General features: G+C 37.1%; 1 protein-coding gene and 2 long non-coding RNA genes across 7 annotated transcripts in view; 2 read left to right on the top strand and 1 right to left on the bottom strand.

The window, feature by feature from the left end:
* Positions 1-4941, top strand: part of LOC144091682 (netrin-G1-like) — a 170890-nt gene extending 165949 nt beyond the window's left edge. For all 4 annotated transcript variants that reach the window (XM_077624218.1, XM_077624219.1, XM_077624220.1 and 1 more), the window contains one exon: positions 3039-4941. In XM_077624218.1, coding sequence (XP_077480344.1) covers positions 3039-3268 — 230 coding nt within the window. In that variant the 3' untranslated portion in view covers positions 3269-4941. The remainder of the gene's footprint in view (positions 1-3038) is intronic.
* Positions 4942-5652: 711 nt separating this feature from the next.
* On the top strand, positions 5653-7962 carry LOC144091815 (uncharacterized). Its single transcript, XR_013305877.1, has 4 exons — positions 5653-5781; positions 7080-7147; positions 7226-7356; positions 7876-7962. It is a non-coding gene; the product is annotated as an uncharacterized LOC144091815 (long non-coding RNA).
* A 42-nt stretch (positions 7963-8004) lies between these two features.
* On the bottom strand, positions 8005-22437 carry LOC144091814 (uncharacterized). 2 transcript variants are annotated; one of them, XR_013305876.1, is made up of 10 exons: positions 22423-22437; positions 21006-21517; positions 20637-20742; positions 18856-18948; positions 15188-15245; positions 9882-10037; positions 9609-9694; positions 8444-8562; positions 8263-8379; positions 8005-8201 (listed from the first exon to the last, which is right to left on the bottom strand). It is a non-coding gene; the product is annotated as an uncharacterized LOC144091814 (long non-coding RNA). The 2 variants fall into 2 exon arrangements; XR_013305875.1 differs by lacking the exons at positions 15188-15245; positions 18856-18948; positions 20637-20742; positions 21006-21517; positions 22423-22437 and having other exon boundaries at positions 9882-10365.
* Between the last annotated feature and the right edge of the window lie 290 nt (positions 22438-22727).

Here is a 22727-nt window from a genome sequence, read left to right as displayed (position 1 = left end):
ATACCAAATTCAAGTCTTATCCTTCCAGAATGAATAGTCACTATCCTCAACATCTAAAATAGAGTGAGATCTTGAGCCCTCCCCCAGGTGGTCTAAAATCTAAATATAAATCACATACCTTTCAACCTCGGCCAATTTCTCCCATGATTTCTTATGATTGGAAATCCCCTTATTAAGTGATAATAAACCGTACAAATGCAACGCGGCACATATTTGCTCGCATAGGGCGCACTTAAGTCTAAAATTTCCCCCAAAGTAGACATAGTACTTTTTTATGCACTAAATTCAAGATTCTGAAGATGTCCCTGTATGACGATGACAGCTCGATTATCTGGGTACATTGCTTGCTGGCACGCTATATTTATATAGTGAAAAGGCAGATGGGTGATAGGGGAATGCTTAAGGTGTGACAATATTAACGTTTTCGTCTGCTACCAGTGACTGAGACGATCCGGATTAGAACCGAAATGGGTAAAGCGAGATCGGTTTTATAAAAAACTTATTTAAAAAAAATCCCGTACAATAGTTGTTATACGGTGTAGGCCAGGGGTGTCGCGGGCTGCGTTAACGTCAACTCGATTCCAAGTGGGCCGGACCATTTTAGATATAATATTTAGATTTTTTTTTATAAATGGATTAAAAGAACTGGATTAAAAGACGTGAATATTCATTTTTTTATAGATTTAAAACAATATTTATTTTAGCTTTTTTAAATATATTTTTAGATTTTACAAAATGATTTTTGAACTAAAAACACAGAAAAAATGGATTAAAAAATTACAATTATTAATTTAAAAGGAGGAAAATCAGGAAATTTAATATACATCTATACTCTTCATTTTAATTTGATGCTAAAACAGAAAGTCGGCACTTATGATTTACTTTCCCGGGCCACACAAAATGATGCGGCGGGCCAGATTTGGCCCCCTGCCCGCCACTTTGACACCTGTATCTTAGACAATTCGAAATGATCCAAATAACGTATAAAACACAGGAAAAACGTACAAGTTGACAGGTATGAAATCAAAACATGGTTAAATTCTCAAATTGGGTCCCATTATCAGGATGTCTGCACCACACTTAAGATATATTCAATTATCACGCATGAAGAGATTCAAAAAGATCAAATAATTTAGTCAATGTAATGACTGACTCATTGTTGAAAGTGATATTAGTACCAAAGAAAGTAATGTTTTGTTGTTGCCTTGTCTTGGCAAGTGGCCAATCAAGACCTGAAGCCAAACGCCGAGCCATATAGCAGCCACAAACAAGACGCGGTCTAAATAGAAGTCAATATTTCTTCGTATGCCTCCCATCAAAGCTCAATTTGACTCCTCCCGAGAGATGGCATGCATCCAGCTGAGAGCTCCGATATTTGTTGTTGAGATATTTATGTCCCATCGAGTTCCTAGATTGCTTACCATATTGTTTTCCACTCACGGAAAAAAGCAGCGGATTGGGTAGAAGTGTCTCCCGTGTTTATCATTGTTTATTTGTCTCTGTTGGTTTATTAGTTTGCGCAGCCTTGCTTTGTTGCTTTCTTGCAGCTTGCTTGACAGCTTGCCTCCGGCGGGAATGTAGTGGCCTCCGTGTCCCAGCTCTAAATATACACCAATTTTCACCTGATGTTCACTTTGTCTAAAGTCACCGCATTTTGGGGGGGTAGAAGGAGAGCTTCACGAGCTTAGCGGAAAGTGCGGATTCAGCGTTGTTACCGCGGAAATATTATCGTCAAAGTGCACAAGTTGAAAGTGTTGTTCTGAAGTCAAGCTAAAAGGTTTGCTTACAACAGAACGAAAAGAATGGTTTTCATTATGGAGCCAATCTTGGACTTACTTGAAAACAAGGGTACCCTAATAAATGATGTATTATCTCATTAGTATTCTTCTTTAATGCCCTGTACCCATTTCAAGTTCAGTGGTACCTCGAGATACGAGCTTAATGCATTCCGAGACTGAGCTCGTATGTCGATTTTCTCTGAAAAAACACCCAAAACAGGATATTGGATTGGAAAAACATTTTTATTTGTTCTAATTCGCCATCTATTAACAAAGTAACACATAACTAGAGGTTTAATATTACTAAAATGTGTTTAATAGTACTAAAATTATACAGATTTCGAAGGGGGGAGAGAGAGACGGGCAGAGAGAGAGAGTGGGCGGGGCTTTTTGCACGGCAACACGCTCGTAACATAACATAAACATATTTAAATGAACTTTGATTACGATGCAGACACACTCAAAAATAAGTTTAATCGAACCTAACACTAAACTTAATTCTAATTTTGACACTCGTATATCGAGGTACCACTGTATCTAATTTGCCATACTATTTGTCATACAAAAATATTTACAGAATTTGGCGGTCCCTGTGACTTTTATTAAGGTTTGACAATACTATATGTTTACATATAATATACTATAATTGTTTGTTTTCCTCAAAGTGCAACTTCGACTCCAATGTGACTTATAATACGTATATTTTGTTTGTTTATTTTGTTTTGCCTGGTGCGGCTTACATTTGAAAAATACAGTAATCAGAAAAGTACTCTCATTTAAAGTACCATCCAAATGACAAATATTGACATTTTGAAATGTTACTCATGACTGTTGGCATTTAATTTGCATTAATCCATCTTCTTATATGCACTGTTATTGTTGACTTTTCTTACCCATTAAAAGCATGTTTACTACTATGTATTATTTCATATACAGGTACAATAAATACAATGTGTATTTTATTTATTTTTTAATACAGTTATGCCATTTATCTGTATTTGAATTGGATGAAATATAGCTATAGAAATCCTAAATGTACTTCTATCCAAATTTTCATCACCATTCAAGTTTCATATGTTCCCAATGGGGAAACCCAGTGATTCAATTACACTAAATCAATGTAACTTCATGCTTTTTGACGCTGGGGCACATTTTAATGGATTCTTTATTCCTCAAAGTGAGCCCCTTAAAGTAATGTGCCATGAAAAATATTCCAATCCACTCACTCTTGTCTCTCTTTTTCCATGGCCTCCGTGACAGCTCGGGTGTGCGACAACGAGCTCATGCGCTGCCAAAACGGGGGCGTTTGCATCAGCAACGTCCGCTGCAACTGCCCCTTAGCCTACACGGGCCTGCTGTGCGAGAAGCCGCGCTGCGAGTCGGAGCTGGGCGGTTGTCGAAGTGCCAGTTCGGGCCACGTTCCTCTGAGGCCTCATTTCTCCTGCTGGCTGCTACTTCTTCTCCAACTTCCTGGCTTGTTCCTTCTTTAGAGAGACCAGGAGGGAGCGATTAAACCCCTACACACACACACACATAGCCTTCACCCTACTGACCCATTCCTCTTTCAAATAATCAACAACCATTCGAGCAGAACAATCATGAGCTTTGTGGACTTCACTGTACCAGCTTCTTCTTCGAGCAGCCTCAGCGGACACTGATGTGAAAAGGAATGTGCCAGATAAATGAGTAAGAAAAATCAATCATTCAATATCAAAGAGTAAATATATATATATAAAAAAATAGAACTGTATACTTGTAAAAAAAAAAAAAATGCAAGATGATATTCAAATTTAACATCAAACAAGTGCAATGGACAAAGAACCCCAAGCCAAGTCCTCCCGCTCATCTCCTCCTTTAAGCCATACAGGTGCTTAAGCTCCCCCTCAGTCGGAGCGGATAACTGAAGATGACTTCCTGTTATTGCCACGGCAACAACGGCTGCAACCAATTGACTCGTTCGAGACGAATGCAGCCGCCATGATCCTTTTGGGACGCTCCCGTAAGTTTAATGTTGGACGGACGGACTGGTGAGGAAGGCAAATCAAAGAAATATTTCCCTCAGCCTCTTCGGTGTAATGTTCGTCGTGTGCGGTCGATTGGTCGCCGGTCTTTTGGCCGGCGACAAAACAAGGTAAAACAACACGGTCTACGCATCAATAAAAGTCAACAATGGGCCTGAGCAGTTTCACTGAGCGGACGTGTGAGTGTATAAGAGTTTGTATGTACATGCGTTGTCCCTTTAAGAAGCTACGTCAGTCAAAGTCTTAACAAGTTCTCCAACAAAAACAATAAAAGTCCGGGAAATTTGGAGCTTTTCTTTAGCCTAATAATTACTAGGGCATTAAGTATGACTAAATAATAATTCGCAGTTTGTATTTAGGGAATTTGAGCAACGATTTAAATGGTAATTATCACTTACCTTCCGGGCGACCAAAAGACCGGCGGCCAATCGACCGTGTACCAATGTTCGCGGGGGGTGCACAAACGGTGAGCAAGTTGTATGCCAATGCATTGAGGAAGGAAAGGAAATGTGTGCAGACTCTTTGTGGCACGCAAACTTTCTCTGGAATCCCTCCGCTTTCAACTTCATGCCCCCCTTTTTCCTTCCCCTCGCCATGCTGCCACTGACCTGTGCTTTTGTGAATGTTGCGCTGTAAAACCCCCGTCGGGTGAAGGATTTTTCTTTCTTTTGTCTAATGTCGGTGATGCACAGATGTAAGAATTCTATCTCTGGTTCTTTCTACTAGACCCTCGGCTCTCTCTCTCTTTCTCATCCAGGTCAGAGGATAGTTTTCCACACTACAAGTGGATAGAAAATCATCAGTGTATTTACAGGTTCTCTTCTAAACGGACGAAGCAAAATAAATAATGTACTAGTCCTTTTGTATCTTTGCTGAACTGTGACGAGAAAAGGCAAATGTAATGTATACAAACATCCAAGACGCAGACGTTTATCTTTTTCATTTTGTACTCCATCTTTATTTTTATTTTTTTGTTGTACAGGTCATTTGCTTTTGTGCTGGCCGTGTGCTGGCATCAGAGAATTACAGTTTACATACCGTATTTAAAAAAAAAAGTGTATTTCAATCCCACCAAAGGACATTATAAATGTTATGTTCTCGTGTAAACACATAATTTAAGTGAATAAAAGATTTAAAACAAATACTCTTGCTGGTCTTGGCGACAAGCCAACGTTGACTTGAATTTTAGGTTTCAAGTCTGTCGTAATATTCCTATACAGCCTGAATAGATGTATTTATAGTAGCAGCCCCCTGAATTCAAAGGTCACAACTATAATTCTCACTCAATTTAAAACGTCCTCTCAACAACATGAGCGGATAACGACCAGACACTTGCGTAATTGTGATGTAAAATGTCCTCGATTTATATTCAAGTCACAGCTAGATCTGTCAACTGAACAGGGTTGAATTTTTATTTTTATTTTTTGTAAAAGTAGAGTTTCATTGTAGTATACACATACTGTTTTATAGCATCAAGACCACAAAAATCATGTTTTTCATTTCAAATGGAAACAAAATATATTTTTAATTATGTTCCATATTAAAGTGGAAAACGGAAAATATCTATATATTTATTTTTAGATCTTACAAAATGTGCTTTGAACTAAAAACACAAAAGAAATAAAATTGGATTGAAAATATTGCAATGATTGATTTTAAAAAGGGGAAAATCAGGAAATGTAATGTACATCTATAACCATTTGAATTTGATCCTAAAACAGAAAGTCGCCACTCATGATTTACTTTCTCGGGCCGCCCAACATGATGCGGCGGGCCAGATTTCGCCCCCGGGCCGCCACTTTGATACTTGTGACGTCATCTTCAAAACGTAGACAAACCACTTTGTGGAGCGCCGTAAGCAAGCCACCATCTTTTCCAGGTTCAATATGGGCGTGGTTACGCCTATTGCCGAAACAGATGCGTAAATTAAGCGCATGCGCAGCGTCTCGCCCCCAGACGACGAGCACGACGAGGTAAGGCAGGTAAGGCGTCGAGCAATTTACCGGCCTAAGTCCATTTCTATCACGCTACCGGGACATTTTTTAGGAATCAATTGAGCCCAAAACGCCAACAAATCTGTTAGTTTAATGCCAGGTCGAACACACCGTCGACAATTTAAGTTTTGAGTTCCTTTTCCCTCACCGACTGTGTGCAGCATGTAACTAGCTAGCTATTTAGCATTAGCTTCACGATATCGCTTCCCATTTGATTTAAAAAGTATGTTGCCCGTTTTCCATTATTGAGTCGTGTGGAAAGACTTTTAGTTGAATCAAACATCAACGGACAGTTTGCTGGGTAAAGGCTCGCTTTAAAATGACATCCAAAGCTAAGACTTAATTCCTGGTGTTTTTGTATGTGATGATAGTTTTCACTGCAACTGCTAAACGCCCGTTTCTGATTTGTAATTGTTCTGGTTTCACAAAAAAATCATTTATTCAAAAAATTAAGCCGACATTCTCCTAGTTAACGTCAGTCTGTATAATTAATTGCCATGTCTGGAAAAGGGAAAATAGCACGGGGCACTCAAAATTACTATCATTCTTTATCTTGATCTTTTATTTAAATTCTTGTAAAAATTCTCTTTCATTTCCTCATTTTCCCCTTTTTAAATCAATAATGGTAATTTTTTAATCCATTTTTTTCCTTTTTGTGTTTTTAGTTCAAAAAGCATTTAGTAAAATCTAAAAGTAAATATTTAAAAAATCTGTTTTCCACTCTAATATTGAACATATTCCCCAAAAAAATTTGTTTCCTTTTGAAATGAAAAACAAATTAAGATGTTTTCCCTCATGAAGAAAAAAAAAGCTCTAACATTTTTTTTAGATCTATAAAAACTGAATATTTAGGGCTTTTGATAGTTTTTTTAATCCATTTTTTTAAATCCAATTTAAATAGAAAAAAAATATCAAATCAAATATTATTTCAAAACTGGTCCGGCCCACGTGAACTCGTTGACGATATTGCGACCCGCGAACCAACCCGAGTTTGACACCCTTGTCCTAGCTGTTAACATATGGTAACGTCTGTATAAGGAAAAATAGCACAAGGCACTCGCTAACTAATTTTCATTCTTTATCTTGATCGTTTATTAAATTTCTTGTAAGATTTCTCTATCCCGTAATTGTTTGGCAACCCCCAAATACCTTGGTTAAATCAAGTTTTCCATGTTTAGCATCAAGATAAAACTACTTCCCCAAAAAGACAACTAAGCCTATCTGTTGAATCTCCAGGCTCTATATATGCTAACTTATGCTTTTGTGTGCAAATTTTCCCTGTTTAGCACCAAGATGCAGCTCTTCTAGCATGCCTAGAGCACTATTGAGGTTATAGAAGAGGAGACTGGGCCAGGTAAAACTACTCCCCCCCAAAAAGTTGAATCTCCATTCTATATATTCTAACTTTTGCTTTTTTTTTTGCATGCAACAGGCCTGAGATATCTTCCTCGCAAGTTGCCCACTTGAATCATATGGTGTCTCTGCACTTCTGAAAATCCAAAATCATCATGGTGATGTTTCACTGGCCCTTCATTTCCACAGCTCTTTGACTATATCTTTAAGGTAAGAAGGATCTCTGTTAATGTGAGAGCAGGAATTCTAAGTGTTTATTCCCCCATTTTTTTTTCCTAATTTTATTTCCTGTTTATCCCCCCTAGCTTTTTTAAATTTTATTTTCTAAGTGTTTTCTCATTTATTCCCCCAGTTTTTTTTCTAATTTTATTTTCTGTTTATTCCCCCTAACTTTTTTAAAATTTTATTTTCTAAGTGTACATACCGTTTTTCTTATTTTATTTAAGTGTTTTCATTTATTCCCCCAGCTTTAAAAAAAAAAAAAAATTCTAAGTGTATATACCCTGTTTTTTTTCTTATTTTATTTTCTAAGTGTTATCTCATTTATTCCCCCAGCTTTTCTAAGTGTTTATTCTGCCAGCTTTTTTTTTTAAATTTTATTTTCCAAGTGTCTATTCCACATTTTTTCTTTTTTAATTTTATTTTCAAAGTGTATTTTACAAAAATTAATTGTAAGTGTAAACTTGTTTTGTGAACCTTTAACTAAAATGTATTTTCTTATGTCTACAGGTGGACAAACCAGAGGAAAGATTGGCCACACAACCAAGTGTGCCAAAGTTGAAATGTTTACCTGTAAATAAATTTTTTTAACTTGGATTGTTACTTGCATTTTTTGTTAGATCAAGACAAACACATGTATACATTGAAAAACTTTTATTTTGAAAGAGTTTGGAGATAGGTTCTGGCATAACACCCATATATACTTTGCAAGATCTTTTATTTTGAAAAACTTCACTGATAGGTTCGCCCAGGCCATCCAGCATTTTGAAAAATCAGGGTTGCCTTCATCCATTTTCAAATGGACGAAGACACTCCCCTTGGCTCCAGGTGGAATTCTGGAAAACAAAAAAGGGTCAATACACAAAGTTAAGTAAAAAACCATTCGCAAGGTCTTACCTTTTATTTTGAAAAAGTTTGGAGATAGGTTCTGGCGTAACCCCCAGCACCGAGAAATGAGGGGGTGCGTCAGCCTATCTGTACATAGGCAGGAAACCTTGTCCCCCTTGTGGAATTCTGGAAAACCAAAAAAGGGGGTCAAGGCACAAAGTTTAGTAAAAAACCATTCGCAAGGTCTTACCTTTTATTTTGAAAAAGTTTGGAGATAGGTTCTCGCGTAACACCCAGCACCGAGAAATGAGGGGGTGCGTCAGCCTATCTGTACATAGGCAGGAAACCTTGTCCACCTTGAATGGAATTCTGGAAAACAAAAAGGGGTCAAGGCACAATAGATTAAGTTACATAAAAAAGAAATACAGACTAGGGCCCGATTAAGTCAAATTTAACTAAAAACCTCCAACGTTTAGCTTTTTTTCTATAAAACAGCAAAAGGCAATACTAGACATACTCCTGATGGTCTGGTTTTCTTTTTTCTGCTGCAGAGAGTCTTTAAAGGCCCCGATCCAGTCTATTTTTCATTTTTCCCTCCACAAACAAATAATCAGGATCTTAATGTGGTGGGAAATATAGAAAACACACTGGACAGGGGCCCACAAATTACATGAAAATAATAAATAAAATAAATCCTACTTCTGCCTTGAGGTTCAGTCAATTATTTCAAATCCATTCATTCTTAAAAAAATAAATATCCAAAAAGCTTGTGTTTTTCTCTTCTTATGCCGAGTCAAAAATGACACCTGCACTATTGTTGAATAAATGTCACTTAGATTTTGTCAAAACCACATTTAAAACTAAAAATGAAACGGTCCAAGCCCTGAGGTCTTCAAGAAAGTGAACAGGGTGAAAGTATATAATCTGTTTGAGTGCACAGTTCCACTACATGGCAGAATTTTTTGCATCAGTTACCAATATGATGACAATTAGGCTTTTGTCAAGTCAATGATGATGACAAAGCCTATGTTTGTTTATTATTTGTAAGTTCAGAAAGATGTGAAACTCACAAGTGGAAGCTACTCCTACACTTGCCACTATAGTATTATTATTTTTTTAAATTAAATTCAATAGGGATGACCCTACTTTACAGTTTAATGATCACAGCCATGTCTGGTCTACATTAACCGCGATAATCGAGGGATTACTGTTTATTCCTTACACGTCCACTAATGGCATTTGTGTGGGTGACTTATCCACAGGTTTTTGCTATTAAAAAAACAAGCTAGTTAGTGTTTTCATTCAAAAGTTGGATGATGAAAAACGAACCAATTGCGCAAAGCCTTGAATACTGAACGCCGACGTTTAACTATTACACGGATAGAGAAAATCTGAACTATTTAAAAATGACTCACTTTGTTATGGCGTCGACAAGATTCCCCTTTCTGGTCGTTTTGGCCACATTCTTGATGTTTCCCAGCAGTCTGTGCTCGTTGAGGGACTGAAACACACAATGGAATGATTTCTTTTTAAACAAAGAGCGATCGATCGGTAACGCAATGTAGCCAATTTGTTTGCAAACATTTTGCTGTCTGCACACACATGGGGCGACATCACGTCAACGAATCATGCTCTTATCACTCTTACGACGAGAACTGGGGCTTCGAAATCCCCAAATGACAACGTACCGAATGTGCTGCATCGTCCTGTGAGAAGTTTGTCGGGCTTTCTTCGGCAAATCGTCACTTTTGAGCTGCTCTGCAGTGCACGCCCGTCTTGCCTCCTGGCTCATCAGCCATTTTGGGGTTTGACGTCGGCAATTTGAACTGTGACCTCGGCCACGCCTATTAAAAATAGACACACACAAAATATAAATTGTTTTCATAATAACGTGCGTTAGTCAGTGTGTGTGTGTGTGTAGGGAGGGGCTGTAAATGCTTTTTGGTTGGACTTAAATACTTTAAAAAAATACATTGTTTTCATAATAACATGCATTAGTCAGTGGGTTGGGCGGGGGCGGGGCTGTAAATACGTGTTGATTGGGCTTTCATACTTAAAAAAATACATTGTTTTCATCATAACGTGCATTAGTCAGTGGGGGGAGCTGTAAATACTTTTTGGTTGGGCCTTAATCCTTTAAAATATAGTATTGCACATTATGAAGATTGTGATGACATGTTTGTTTTTTACTTCTAGACATTTAAACAGTGGCAGTGCATTTTTTTTGCCATTTCACGTATGGACGTATATGGACGTATCGACTTTAATCGCTGTCTTTTTACCGTGGAAATGATACTCCGGGCCCGGTTCTGATGTCTAAAAAGCTCCAGTATTTGTATTTAATCAATAAATGCTGTTTTCGGCTGGATTTTACCCCATTTTCGGGCAATGTTTACCCGTACGCCATTGACGTTCATCGCTGTCTTTTCCCGGGAAAATCACCCCCTGGCCTGGTTTTAATGTCTGAAAAGCTCCAGTATTTGTATTTAATCATGAAATGCTGCTAGGAAGTGGATTTTACCCCATTTTTGTGCATTAATTTATTGATTATTTTTTATGTGTCGCAGCTGTAGCTGCAGTAGAGGTTTTATAGCCATAAAATAGTTTTTGAGGGTTGGATTGATACGTTAAAGGCGCTACCAGAAAATGCACCGCCTGCCACTGCATTTAGGACATGTGTCAAAGTGGCGGCCCGGGGGCCAAATCTGGCCCACCGCATCATTTTGTGTGGCCCAGGAAAGTAATTCATTATTGCCGACTTTCTGTTTTAGGATCAAATTAAAATGAAGAGTATATATGTATATTAAATTTCCTGATTTTCCCCCTTTTAAATCAATAATTGTGATTTTTTATTCAATCTTTTATGTGTTTTTAGTTCAAAAATCATTTTGTAAAATCTAAAAATACATTTTAAAAAAGCTAAAATAAACATTGTTTTATATCTATGAAAAAATGAATATTCAGGGCTTTTAATCCAGTTCTTTTAATCCATTTATTTAAAAAAATCTAAATATTATATCTAAAATTGTCCGGCCCACATGAAATCAAGTTGACGTAAAAGCGGCCCGCGAACCGACCCGAGTCTGACACCCTTGATTTAGGAATACATACATTTGCTTGTGCAGCTCGCTACAGATAGTTTTTGGTAGCTCTGGCTAGCCCACTCTATCACTAGCCAATCATAGGGTTAGGTATCCTACACCTGCGAGAGGGCGTTGGTGTTGCCAACTCGAAATCTGATTGGTTAAAGCTACAGTTTTATCAACGCTTATTTTATGCTTCAGAACTGATTGTGAATGCCTGCGGGTAGATTTCTGACCCTGGCAACAAATAATGGCTTAAATGTGATTGGTTAAATGCTTAAATATGAAAACACACATCTGGAAGCAGCGCAACTAGGGGAAAAGCAATGAAAGGAAGCTGACAGACAATTTGGATTTATTTAAGAGTTCATGGATAAAATATAATTAACATCAGTCTGTGATTCAGATATTTTTTAGGCCAGCAGAGAAGGTCTTGCAGGCCCTGATCACTGCATTTAAATAACCTTTTTTGGAACCTGGGTAACTCATGATAAAGGATTTGCCAAGAGCAACTCATGACTCTCAACTTTACGCTAACTTTTCCATTGATTTGGAGTGGAAAATGTGCACAACACGCTCTGAATGCAGACAGGAAGCAATCTCATTGCAGCATGGACACACATTGACTCACGTCAAGTTCAAAATGTGAAATATATGAGTAGAAAAATGTTAAAAGTGACAGGCTTTGTTTGATTCCTGTGTGCGCACCACCAAGCTGAGTCCACACTGGCTGATTTCCACAGATGTTGCGTGTGCAGTGTGCATAACCACGGCATCAACGTAACCAGCACAACTAATAGCCTGAACAAATATTGAGTTGTGTAACGTCACAAGGATCAAATACCAGAAGACAATGTGTTGTATTTCTATTGGTCGGCCTTGCCGCTTTCAGACTATTTTCACTAAGGGGCCGTTATAGCATTTTATAATCATCAAAAGATGTCTATCATTTACAAGGCAGTGGCGTTTGGTTGGGCAAAAATGTTCCTTTCAGGTTAAACCTTGCAAAATTCAGCACATCTATAAATGTTTTAGTTCACCATGACACATAATCAACATTTTTCTGATAATTGTTGATATTTGTGAATGGAATTTTTGTCCAACCGCCTTCATTCGTGTGGGTTTAACATCCCCATCTATCAGATTTTGTTTCCATAATAAAGGAACAAACATGAATGTGTATGTCCGTTATCTGCACTTATTCAACTAGCTCTTTGCAATATGCTGCTATCATATTCCATAATATGCACATTTAAAGATAAATCTAGAAAGATTGTTTTGACAATAATAATACATGAGTGGCACAGATGATCATCGACTTATCGTGTTCTGAAATTATTCTTTTTTTTCCAGTTAGCGTTCAGTAATAAGACGGGTAGCAGCAGTCTCTCTAGATATAGATTTGATGTGCTATGCCCAAAGGGGAACACCTGATGTGCAAAAAAAAAAAAAACATTGTAGACATGTGAAATGAATTCTGACTTCCTGTGAATTCAGGAAAAAAAAGTGTTGTTTGAGTCCTTTTTTTAAAACTTTTAGAATATTGCATGTAGTACCACTTAATGATGGAATAAACAACAATGTTTTCATTTTTTATCCTCATCCTTTAGCATGGTGCCATATAAATATTATTGCATATAAGAATACAAAATTTATCTATGAACATCAACTGTAAATCAAGTCACTTTTGTTTACATAAAGCTAAATCACTAAAAATAAGTAAATACCGAATAATAATAATCATAACATTCTTCTTTCAACAACTATACTAAACACAAAATCTTTTGTTTTGTGGTTGTAGTACTTACTATACAAGTGAGGTGATTACATTCCAGTTGAATTAGAAATATACAATTTCACGCCACTGCTATTTTTTGTTTTGTTTTAGGATGTAGCAGTTACATTTTGCATAATATATAATTTGTAATTATACTATACAGTGCAATATATATAATCTATTCTACAAAGGTCATACAAAAGACCATACTTTGCACTGTGAATAAAATTAGTTCCACCGCCGGAATATGCAGCTTAAAGAGAGGAGAGAATGATAATCACCCTTGTTGTGGTCCAGTCCTCCTCTTAATGGAAATATCTCAGCAGGCGCCCTGGCAACGAATTAAACATGATCATTTATAATGGATTGTGAGGAGGTAAACATGCTTTAAAGTGAATGTGATAGCTGCATTATTAGTTAACCTTTATTGTTTGTAATAGGGCATGGTGATTGGTGCCTGAGATGAATGGATAAAATACATTTGCAAGCTTATATGTAATTGGGATTAGTCTAAAACTAAATTGAAGAGGTTTAACACTCAACTAGTCATTATTATTTTTTTTTTTTACTCCTTTTGTGTGTTTTTTTTAAATTGAACAACAGAGGTTACCAAGGAAACGTGTTGTCTTGGAGAAGCAAGACATACCTGCTAAGATGTAACTTGTCTTCTAGGAAATAGACATTTTTGTGAAATGTCTGTGACTTTTGACAAAGGTCCTCAATAGGACAGAACTTTTTAATGAGCCAATCAAACCAAGAGTGCCAGAAGAAACATATTTTGCTCATAGTAGATGAAACCTAGCATGGGATTTAAGAAAAAAATGATTCATTTAGTTGGTTCACGACATCTTCCTGTACAAATGCATTCCTAAAACGTGCTGTTGTGATTGACTACTGAAATATCTTAACTGGGATAAAGCAAATTTCATCCTAAATTTACTATGGTTACTAAAATAAAAGTTTTTACGTGCTCATACTTGCTGATAGTTTTGCAGTACAGTGCTACCTCGTGATACAACATGCTCGTCATACAACATGCTCTATCTACGAGGACTGAACAATTTATTCAGACGAGTTTCGACCAGGAAACGCACATGCGCAGGCAAAAAGAGGGCTTTCTGGGTAATGAAGTATACTCGTGCACACAACACCCATAGGCAATGGCACCCTTTCTCAGAATAAAACTTCATTACCCACAATCAATACGTGGGTAAGCTCAGCTATTGCATTTCCTATTATTCTTTCTAAGCTCCCGCGATCGTTCTTTCAAGACTATTTCTCGTTGGCAAGTGGTCGTGCGTTATCCTATTGTGAGGACATTTGTGTGCATCATTTTCGGAATATTTTGAAGGCAATACAACAGCAAACAGTCCATCGATAGCGAACGTGAGGGTGGAGGCGTGGCAAACCGCTAACCGGAAAACGAAGGTAACAAAAGACAAAACTAGAATATCAGTTTTGTGTAAAGTTATATTAAACGTATGTTTGAGTGTCTGTATATATTTATCCAAGTTAATTTAAATTTGTTTGTTCGTTTACGAGTGCGTTGTTGCCGTGCATAAAGTCCCCCGAACAGCCCCCACCTCCGTGAAATGCGTCTAATTTTACATCTATTGAACACATTTTATTACTATTAAACCACTTGTTATTTATTACTTTGTCAATTGAGGCGAATTAGAAGAAATAAAACGTTTTTTTTCCAATCCAATATCCTGTTTTTGGTGTTTTTTCAGAGGGTTGGAACGAATGAATTTGTTTTCAATGGGAAACGTTCGCTCGAGTTACGAAAAGCTCGACATACGATCTCAGTCTCGGAACGGATTACGATCGTATGTTGAGGTACCACTGTACTATCAATTGATCAGGTATGCCAAGACACACTTCAAAATGTAGTTTTTTTTCACCCAATGTTAACTATTGATTGCATATTATAATGATACAGCAGATCACAATCATTATTCCCCAACAAAATATTGAAAAACAAATAAATGCCTTCTGAAGTGCTTTTGGAAGTTTTAACGGGTACATTGAAAATCTCCAGCCTCAGGCTCCCTCTCAGTAATACCAATGCGACATCGAACATCCCCAGAGCAAAAATATTCAAAAGAGAAGTTGACATTTTTAATATACTCACAGGATTTGATGTCAGGGAAGATGTTTGGCTCGACACTCTCTGAAAGGCTGTAAAGAGGCTGAAAAAAAAATATAAAAGCTGGTCAGGTGTACAGCATTTTTATTGATTTGGAGCGTTTGCAAATATTCTCATCACCTGCTGTAACCATGGTTCCATAAATTCCCCAACAACCTTGAACATAGCATGCAGCAATCTTTTTATTTTATGTTCGGTTTTTTTTAACAATCTTGTTGATACGTTTGACATGTGCTGCAGAATTTAAACATCACAGTGCTGTACTTGTAAAAAAAAATCATAACACTGCAAATCTGAACACATTCTTGTCTGGCTGCTTTGGTATTATCAACTTAACAAGAACCATTTCTCAGAGAAAATTGGGATCGGAGTATTAAAAGAAAAAAAGTGTGAAATGAACTGCAATGACACTTATCTTGCTGGTTTTTGGGCATTCATTTGAAACATTGGCTATCGTCAAAGCATGGACCTGGAAATCAAAATGCCATCTTCTAACCACCGATGTCATCTTTTTAGCCTCACTGCCCATCCCGCTTCCTGTCAGTTTTCTTCCCATGCCACCTCTTTTTCAACAGTTTCTTTTATTTATATTTCACTCACTTTTTTCATCTTGAGACCCAAGCTCATTTGGCCACCTAATGGATTCCTCCATCAGATGTTAAGACTGTTAAGACTAACCGTATACATATACTATATATATATATATATATATATATATATATATATATATATATATATATATATATATATATATATATATATATATATATATATATATATATATATATATATATATATATATATATATATATATATATATATATATATATACACATACATATACATGTACATGTACATATACATATGTACACGTACATATACATAACCATATTTATACACATATATACAGATTTATATATACAGACGCTCCCCTACTTACGAACATTCAACTTACGAACAACGGTACATACGAACATGTCTGCAAATTGCGTTTAAGTCCAAAAATGTTCGCAAGTCCAATTTTGTATTTCGCGTCTTTTTCGGAGTAGTACTTCTTTCAGCCGCTAATACCGACGCCTGGCGCTGTGAGAGCTCAGCTCACCCAGCATCTACCTTCTTCGTTGCAATGCGGAAGTGCGTGAATGTATCTCCAGTGTGCAAAGAACCTTTTTCATTTGTATCATTAAATATCTCATGCATCCAATATTGAATATGGTTGGTAAAAAGCTAAAGGCTTCTATTGAGGGAGTTGCAAGGAAGAGGCAAGCCATTTCATTTGAAACGAGTAGCAATAATAACGAAGCTTGATGCGCGTCAGAAAGTGGTGAGCGTTGCACATTCAGTACCATTTATAAACAGAAAGATCGAGCAGCAGGACCCAAATATTGAACGTTGCACAAAGTTTGCAAATCAATTGAATGATGCCATACAGTGCTACTGCATCATTTATGATGAAAAAAAGAAGAAAACTGTGCAATCGTCATTAGGTCGCTTCTTTTGGCCAGTTTCTAATACATAAATCTATCTCTCTCTCTACAGTACTGTACATATTCTCTCCATTTTATTAAATGTTTTTTTTTCAGTACAAACCAATGCGTGTTACTTATACAAGCCTTAAACATACAAATGCACTTATATAAACCTTCAATATACTTATATAGGCCTTAAACATAAATTATAATACAAAATATAGCACTAAATCAACTTACAAACAAATTCAACTTATGAACAATCGCTCGGAACCAATTGCGTTCGTAAGTTGAGGAGTGTCTGTACACACATTTATACACATATATACACACAAACATATAAACAGATATATATATATATATATATATATATATATATACACACATGTATACATATGTACCCATATAGACACACACACATATACAGATTTATATATACACACATTTATACAGATATATATATACACATACACATATATACACATTTACCTATACACACACACACACACATATATATATCAGCAACAGGCTTATTTATTTATTAACTTATTTATTACCTATTTATTTATGTCTAAAATGTATTTTCCTGTGTCTGTATTCTCACCCTCTTGCTACCGTTACAGTGAAATTTCCCAAATAGGGGATGAATAAAGTTATCTAATCTAATCTAATCTAATCTTATCTAATCAAGTGAAAAATGACATTTTGGGTCAGGGACTTCAAGGATGGTCAAGTTAATGAATGGCCACCAGATGGCCCTTATTAGGCTAATGTGTTCCCACTTTCTACAGCCCCCAGACCTCGCCCGGGGACACTGGCAGCAACAGAAAGAGTGTGTGCATGTGTGTGTGTGTGTGTGTGTGTTTAAACCAGGTGATTGAAGAGAAGGATACGTCAACCCTATTTAAACTGCTCAGTGTTTTTTTTGATGGGGTCAAATGTCCACAGTGATCCCACTGCTATCCCAGGGACTTCAGCACCCACTTGACCCTCCAGCACCCAGCCCATCTTCTGACAGTTTGACAGTGGGTGTTATGTCTACTACATTCAAGCTTGAAGTTTGTTAGGTTAAAAAAGAAGAAAAAAAATCAGAGGGACTAAGCTGCAAGACTCTTTCCCCTCCAATGTGACAGCGTGTTAATTGCCTCATTTATAATCGCCTGCTCATCAAGATGAATAATTGTTGTAGGGCAGAAATCAAGCACAAAGGCCTTTTTTTAACTTGCAAATTATGCTCAACATTGGAACGAATTGCACTTAATTCATAAGACTTTTGTTAGTCAGCTGCGATCGCGGGCATTTGTGTTCCCGATGTGAACGTTGAACCCAGCGGGAGGAGAGAAGAACTGTCGGCTGAGTTTCAAAAGACACACTGTTCCACAAGTGAAAAAACAGCAGAGAAAAAAAATAAAAATAAGCAGCCGATGCAATCCATGAGAAAAATCTGAGTACAGTCGTACCTCGTGATACGACAGCTCGTCATACGCCATGCCCGTGGTACGACGAAAATTTTGATCGGATAATTCGCTCGCGATACAATCAAAATTTCGAGATGCGACCAAGCCAGGTGGCCATGACATGAGGCTATTTATCATTGTAGCGCACTGTCTTTTTTGCCGCATCTCTTTCGTGTATAACAATATCTACGAGCACCGAACGAATTATTCAGACAAGTTTTGACCAGGAAACGCACAATGCGCATGCGCGGGAAAAAAGAGGGCTTTCTGGGTAATGAAGTATACTCGTGCACACAACGCCGATAGGCAATGGCACTCTTTCTCAGAATAAAACTTCATTACCCACAATCAATACGTGGGTAAGCTCAGCTGTTGCATTTCCTGTTATTATTATCTAATAATGTTATAATAATTGTTAATAGATGGCAAATTAGAAGAAATAAAACATTTTTTCCAATCAAATATCCTGTTTTTGGTGTTTTTTCAGAGGGTTGGAACGAATTAATTTGTTTTCAATTCATTTCAATGGGAAATGTCCGCTCGAGTTACGAAAAGCTCGTCATACAATCTCAGTCTCGGAACGGATTACGATCGTATGTCGAGGTACCACTGTACACTGATTTACCTAATAAAGGGGAGATGCTCAATTATATTACCCATGGGAAGGAAATGAGGAAATAGGCCAGCATTACAATCATTATCCATCTTGTTAGAGATGTAAACTTACGAGAAGGTGGCAGCATGAGGAAACCCAGGTGCTGCGGAAATTCCTTGCTCCTTCTGCGGCATGATACCATCAATGGGGGCTGCCACCTAACTGCTGATGCCAGCAGAATTCAAGAAGTAACAAATGAGAGTTGATGTGCTCTAGGTAAACTGATGGCGAATGGTGACATTGCTATTGTGGAGATTCAATGGGGAAAGCAGGAGAGAAGGCAAAGAGTGAGCTCAACGCTTTGAGGCAAAAATAGAAGTATTGCCTCACAGAGGGAAATAACACTTTGCTAACGGAATTGTGAGAACTGTAGGTGTTGACTCTAAATATATGGTCTTGTTATGTGTGCAGATGTGTCATGTTTTAAGTCAGAGTTGAACCCAGGTGGTGAAAATTGCTGGTGTAAAACCTAAGGCTTTTAATGGCAAAAACTCGATATCCAAATGATAAAATAAACAGGGGAAGAAATGTAAAATGACAAAAGGCAAAAAGATGACTTACTGGACGGGATACACAAGGTAAATGTAGAAATGCTTCCAAGCCAGACGTCACCAAACATTTTCCTTCTACATACAAACAAAAGGCTAATCAAATAAACTCAAAACAGCTGGCTACAAGGGGAGGGGAAAATCCCTGCACACTTCCAAACAAAAACGCAATAGAACGTGATACTATGTGGGCCTCAGCAACACTTTCTTTGACCTTGTGATGCCAATTCCAGTTTTAAAGTATTGTAACACAAGTTTTAACAGTGTTATGTGTTATGAATTCTGCCTTACAACTAAAAATATTATGGGGGGTGACACTCTAGATCAGGGGTCCCTAACCACTGGTCCGTCAGAGAAATACATATTAATGTTTTCAATCCTGTGCTCCTACTTGAAATGAGAAAAGTTGTTATAATAAAAATAATTAATTGTACATTATGATTGGGATTTGTTTTTGCTGTCATGCAAATTACAATTGACCTTCATTTACATTAAGTACTCAATGTTGTTGTTTTTCCTGATTTAGACGTTTTTATTGCCATTTGTTTATGTTGGACAATTATTATAAATGCATTTCACCCCAAATTAGCTAAAAAAATCACCCAAGACTCCAAATGAAGATGAAGCGGAACATAAAATGGCTGGTTAAAAAATGTAATAAAACAAAAAAGTGTAGTAGCCTTTTCAGTCAATCAAATTTTGATATGTTCTCCACTAAGATTAAAAACTCTATACATTCTGTGTCCTTTGAAGCAATATAGCTTTTACACAGACTAAGATATTTAAACGATCTACATAATGTTTTCTTCAATTCTTTTTATGTCATTTCCCTCATTATTTTGCCTCCCTTTATACTCCACAAAAGTCACAAGTGCAAATATAACTTCAGTGTGAATTCCTTCGTTGTCGCCAAGGTGTCACGATCATTATTTTCATATTATTGTCGTGTAGCATTTTTTTGTCTCATCATTATGCCTGTTATTTTTCCCCTGGTGGCCTGCCCAGGTGTGCCAAAGTTAACAGTTTGTTCTCAGTATCCTGATTTTTAGTCACTATATTTTGGTTCATTGTTAAACGCAGTATCTCACTGTCTTTCATTTTTTCTTATGGTTATTCCATTTGGTTTCTACAATACCTTAAGTTTTTTTTATAACTGTTTTTTGGCATCACTTGCTTAATTTCTTGCATTTGAGTCCACCGCCAATTTTTGGGTGAACTCTATGACAAACCCACATGGAAATAAACCAATGGGTGAAAATAAAAATACATTAAAATGGATATAACCACTTTCCAATGCATACTCACAGTGTTCATATCTCTCCTTTCTTGGCAGGTCCACCAGGATCCAATTTAGATGAATACTACATCAGATTAGATTAGATAACTATTCCTCCCCTATTTGGGAAATTCCCTGTCACAGTAGCAAGAGGGTGAGAATACAGACACAGAAAAATACATTTTAGACATAAACACCATCATTTTTCAAATATTTTGAGAAAACTACATGCCAAATATGTTAAACTTCCAGTTGAACATCACCAAATGCATAGATTTTTAGAAATATGCTTATTCTTAGTTTTCCAGTTCAACATGCAAATGATTTTTGCTGTTGATGTTTGTGCCACCATCTGTTATCATGAGTAATGCACGCGTGTATAAAGTGTGCAGAGTTACCTACGGCAAAAGTGCAGTTCTAGGGGAGTGTGCTCGCTTTCAGTATGCATGAGCGTATGCTTTCCTTTCATGTTGGAGCCAGTTGGAGTGAATGCAGTCACCCTACACAAACTTGAATACAACGTAAAGCTCCAAGGGCGTCCTTCAAAAGCTAGGGAAGAAAAAGCTTCTAGCCAGAGACGCATAAAATGCAAAGTTATGCTAAAACATCTGCGGCGCAATATACATACGGTATATGTCATGGAAGTATTTTATAGATCAGAATACTGTCGCAACCTGTAAGAAAAGATGCTGGCAACAGTTGACGAATGTGCATTTTGTGGTGATGAGCTATCTGAGTTTATTCTATAGTTTGCACCTTAGTGTTCATGCGATGCTGTTCGTAGTCCAGGAAAACATGGAGGGTGGGAGACTCAGGGGGGCGGGAGTGTTTTTTGATATTTACACACAGCAGCCACCACCGTCTGGCAGCAATGATGACTCCCTCGTGGCTCCAAAAGACAGCAATAAACCTTGAGACAGCATGAGCAGCAGTGAGAAATAGACTGGCAAATGTGGAGAGCAGGGGGATTCAAAATATAGGAGACGTTATATGAGATTTGCAGCCTGAAAAAAATAAAAAATTGATTTCAGGAGAAAGGATGTTGGTGGGATCAGATGCTACAAATGACACTTCAGATTGGAAAGATTTTGTTAGTGCAGTGTTCAACTGTAAATGACTAAGTTTCTGGTAGTTGTTTGACAATAATTAGGAAACTCTATGTTTGTGTCATTGTTTTAAACAATATAAAATATTGTACACTGTGATACATGTCAAAAATAAATCAGTAATACTGTAACCCAGGGGTGTCAGACTCGGGTTGGTTCGCGGGCCGCTTTAACGTCAACTTGATTTCACGTGGGTCGGACCATTTTAGATATAATATTTAGATATATTTTTTTTATAAATGGATTAAAAAAAACTGGATTAAAAGCCCTGAATATTCAGTTTTTTATAGATCTAAAACAATGTTTATTTTAGCTTTTTATATATTTTTAGATTTTACAATATGATTTTTGAACTAAAAACAGAAAAAAATGATTAAAAAATGACAATTATTGATTTAAAAGGGGGTACAATCAGGAACTTTAATATACATCTATACTCTTCATTTTAATTTGATCCTAAAACAGAAAGTCGGCACTCGTGATTTATTATCCCGGGCCACACAAAATGATGCGGCGGGCCAGATTTGGCCCCCGGGCCACCACTTTGACACATGTGCTGTAACCAAATTGTGGCTTATGCACCTTCAATGTCATTTGTGTTGGTTTGTATTCTAAAATTTAAACTTTACTTGAGCGCAAAGTTAGTTTTTCAGATCATGAAGAGAGATAAGAGCAGGTACTTCTTTGCTTGGTGAAATGTTGATGTCACCTGCCATCTGTCTCATTGTTGTTCCCACCTCAGCTGGAAGTGGACCACTGTGTCCCAATCAGACCAGGCCAAGTCTTTCCTGTTGGACATAAGAGACAAAAAAACCACTGGACATTTTGGAGTCCAAACTTCACTCTTGTGCTGTACCAGATGGTCAACTGACCGCCACCGACTCACCCACACATACACAACTGTGTGATTAATGCAGACGCAGAAATCTTGACGTTCCACGTCTTCCTCGCTATGGTAGGGAGAATTTTAGATGGAATGAAATGTCAGGTTGATGAGCCCTCACAAGAGACAGT

Source organism: Stigmatopora argus, chromosome 17, assembly GCF_051989625.1.
Source record: "Stigmatopora argus isolate UIUO_Sarg chromosome 17, RoL_Sarg_1.0, whole genome shotgun sequence".
Classification (NCBI taxonomy): domain Eukaryota; kingdom Metazoa; phylum Chordata; class Actinopteri; order Syngnathiformes; family Syngnathidae; genus Stigmatopora; species Stigmatopora argus.
Note: the sequence above shows the minus strand (reverse complement) of the source record. Positions and strands in the feature narration are given on the sequence as shown.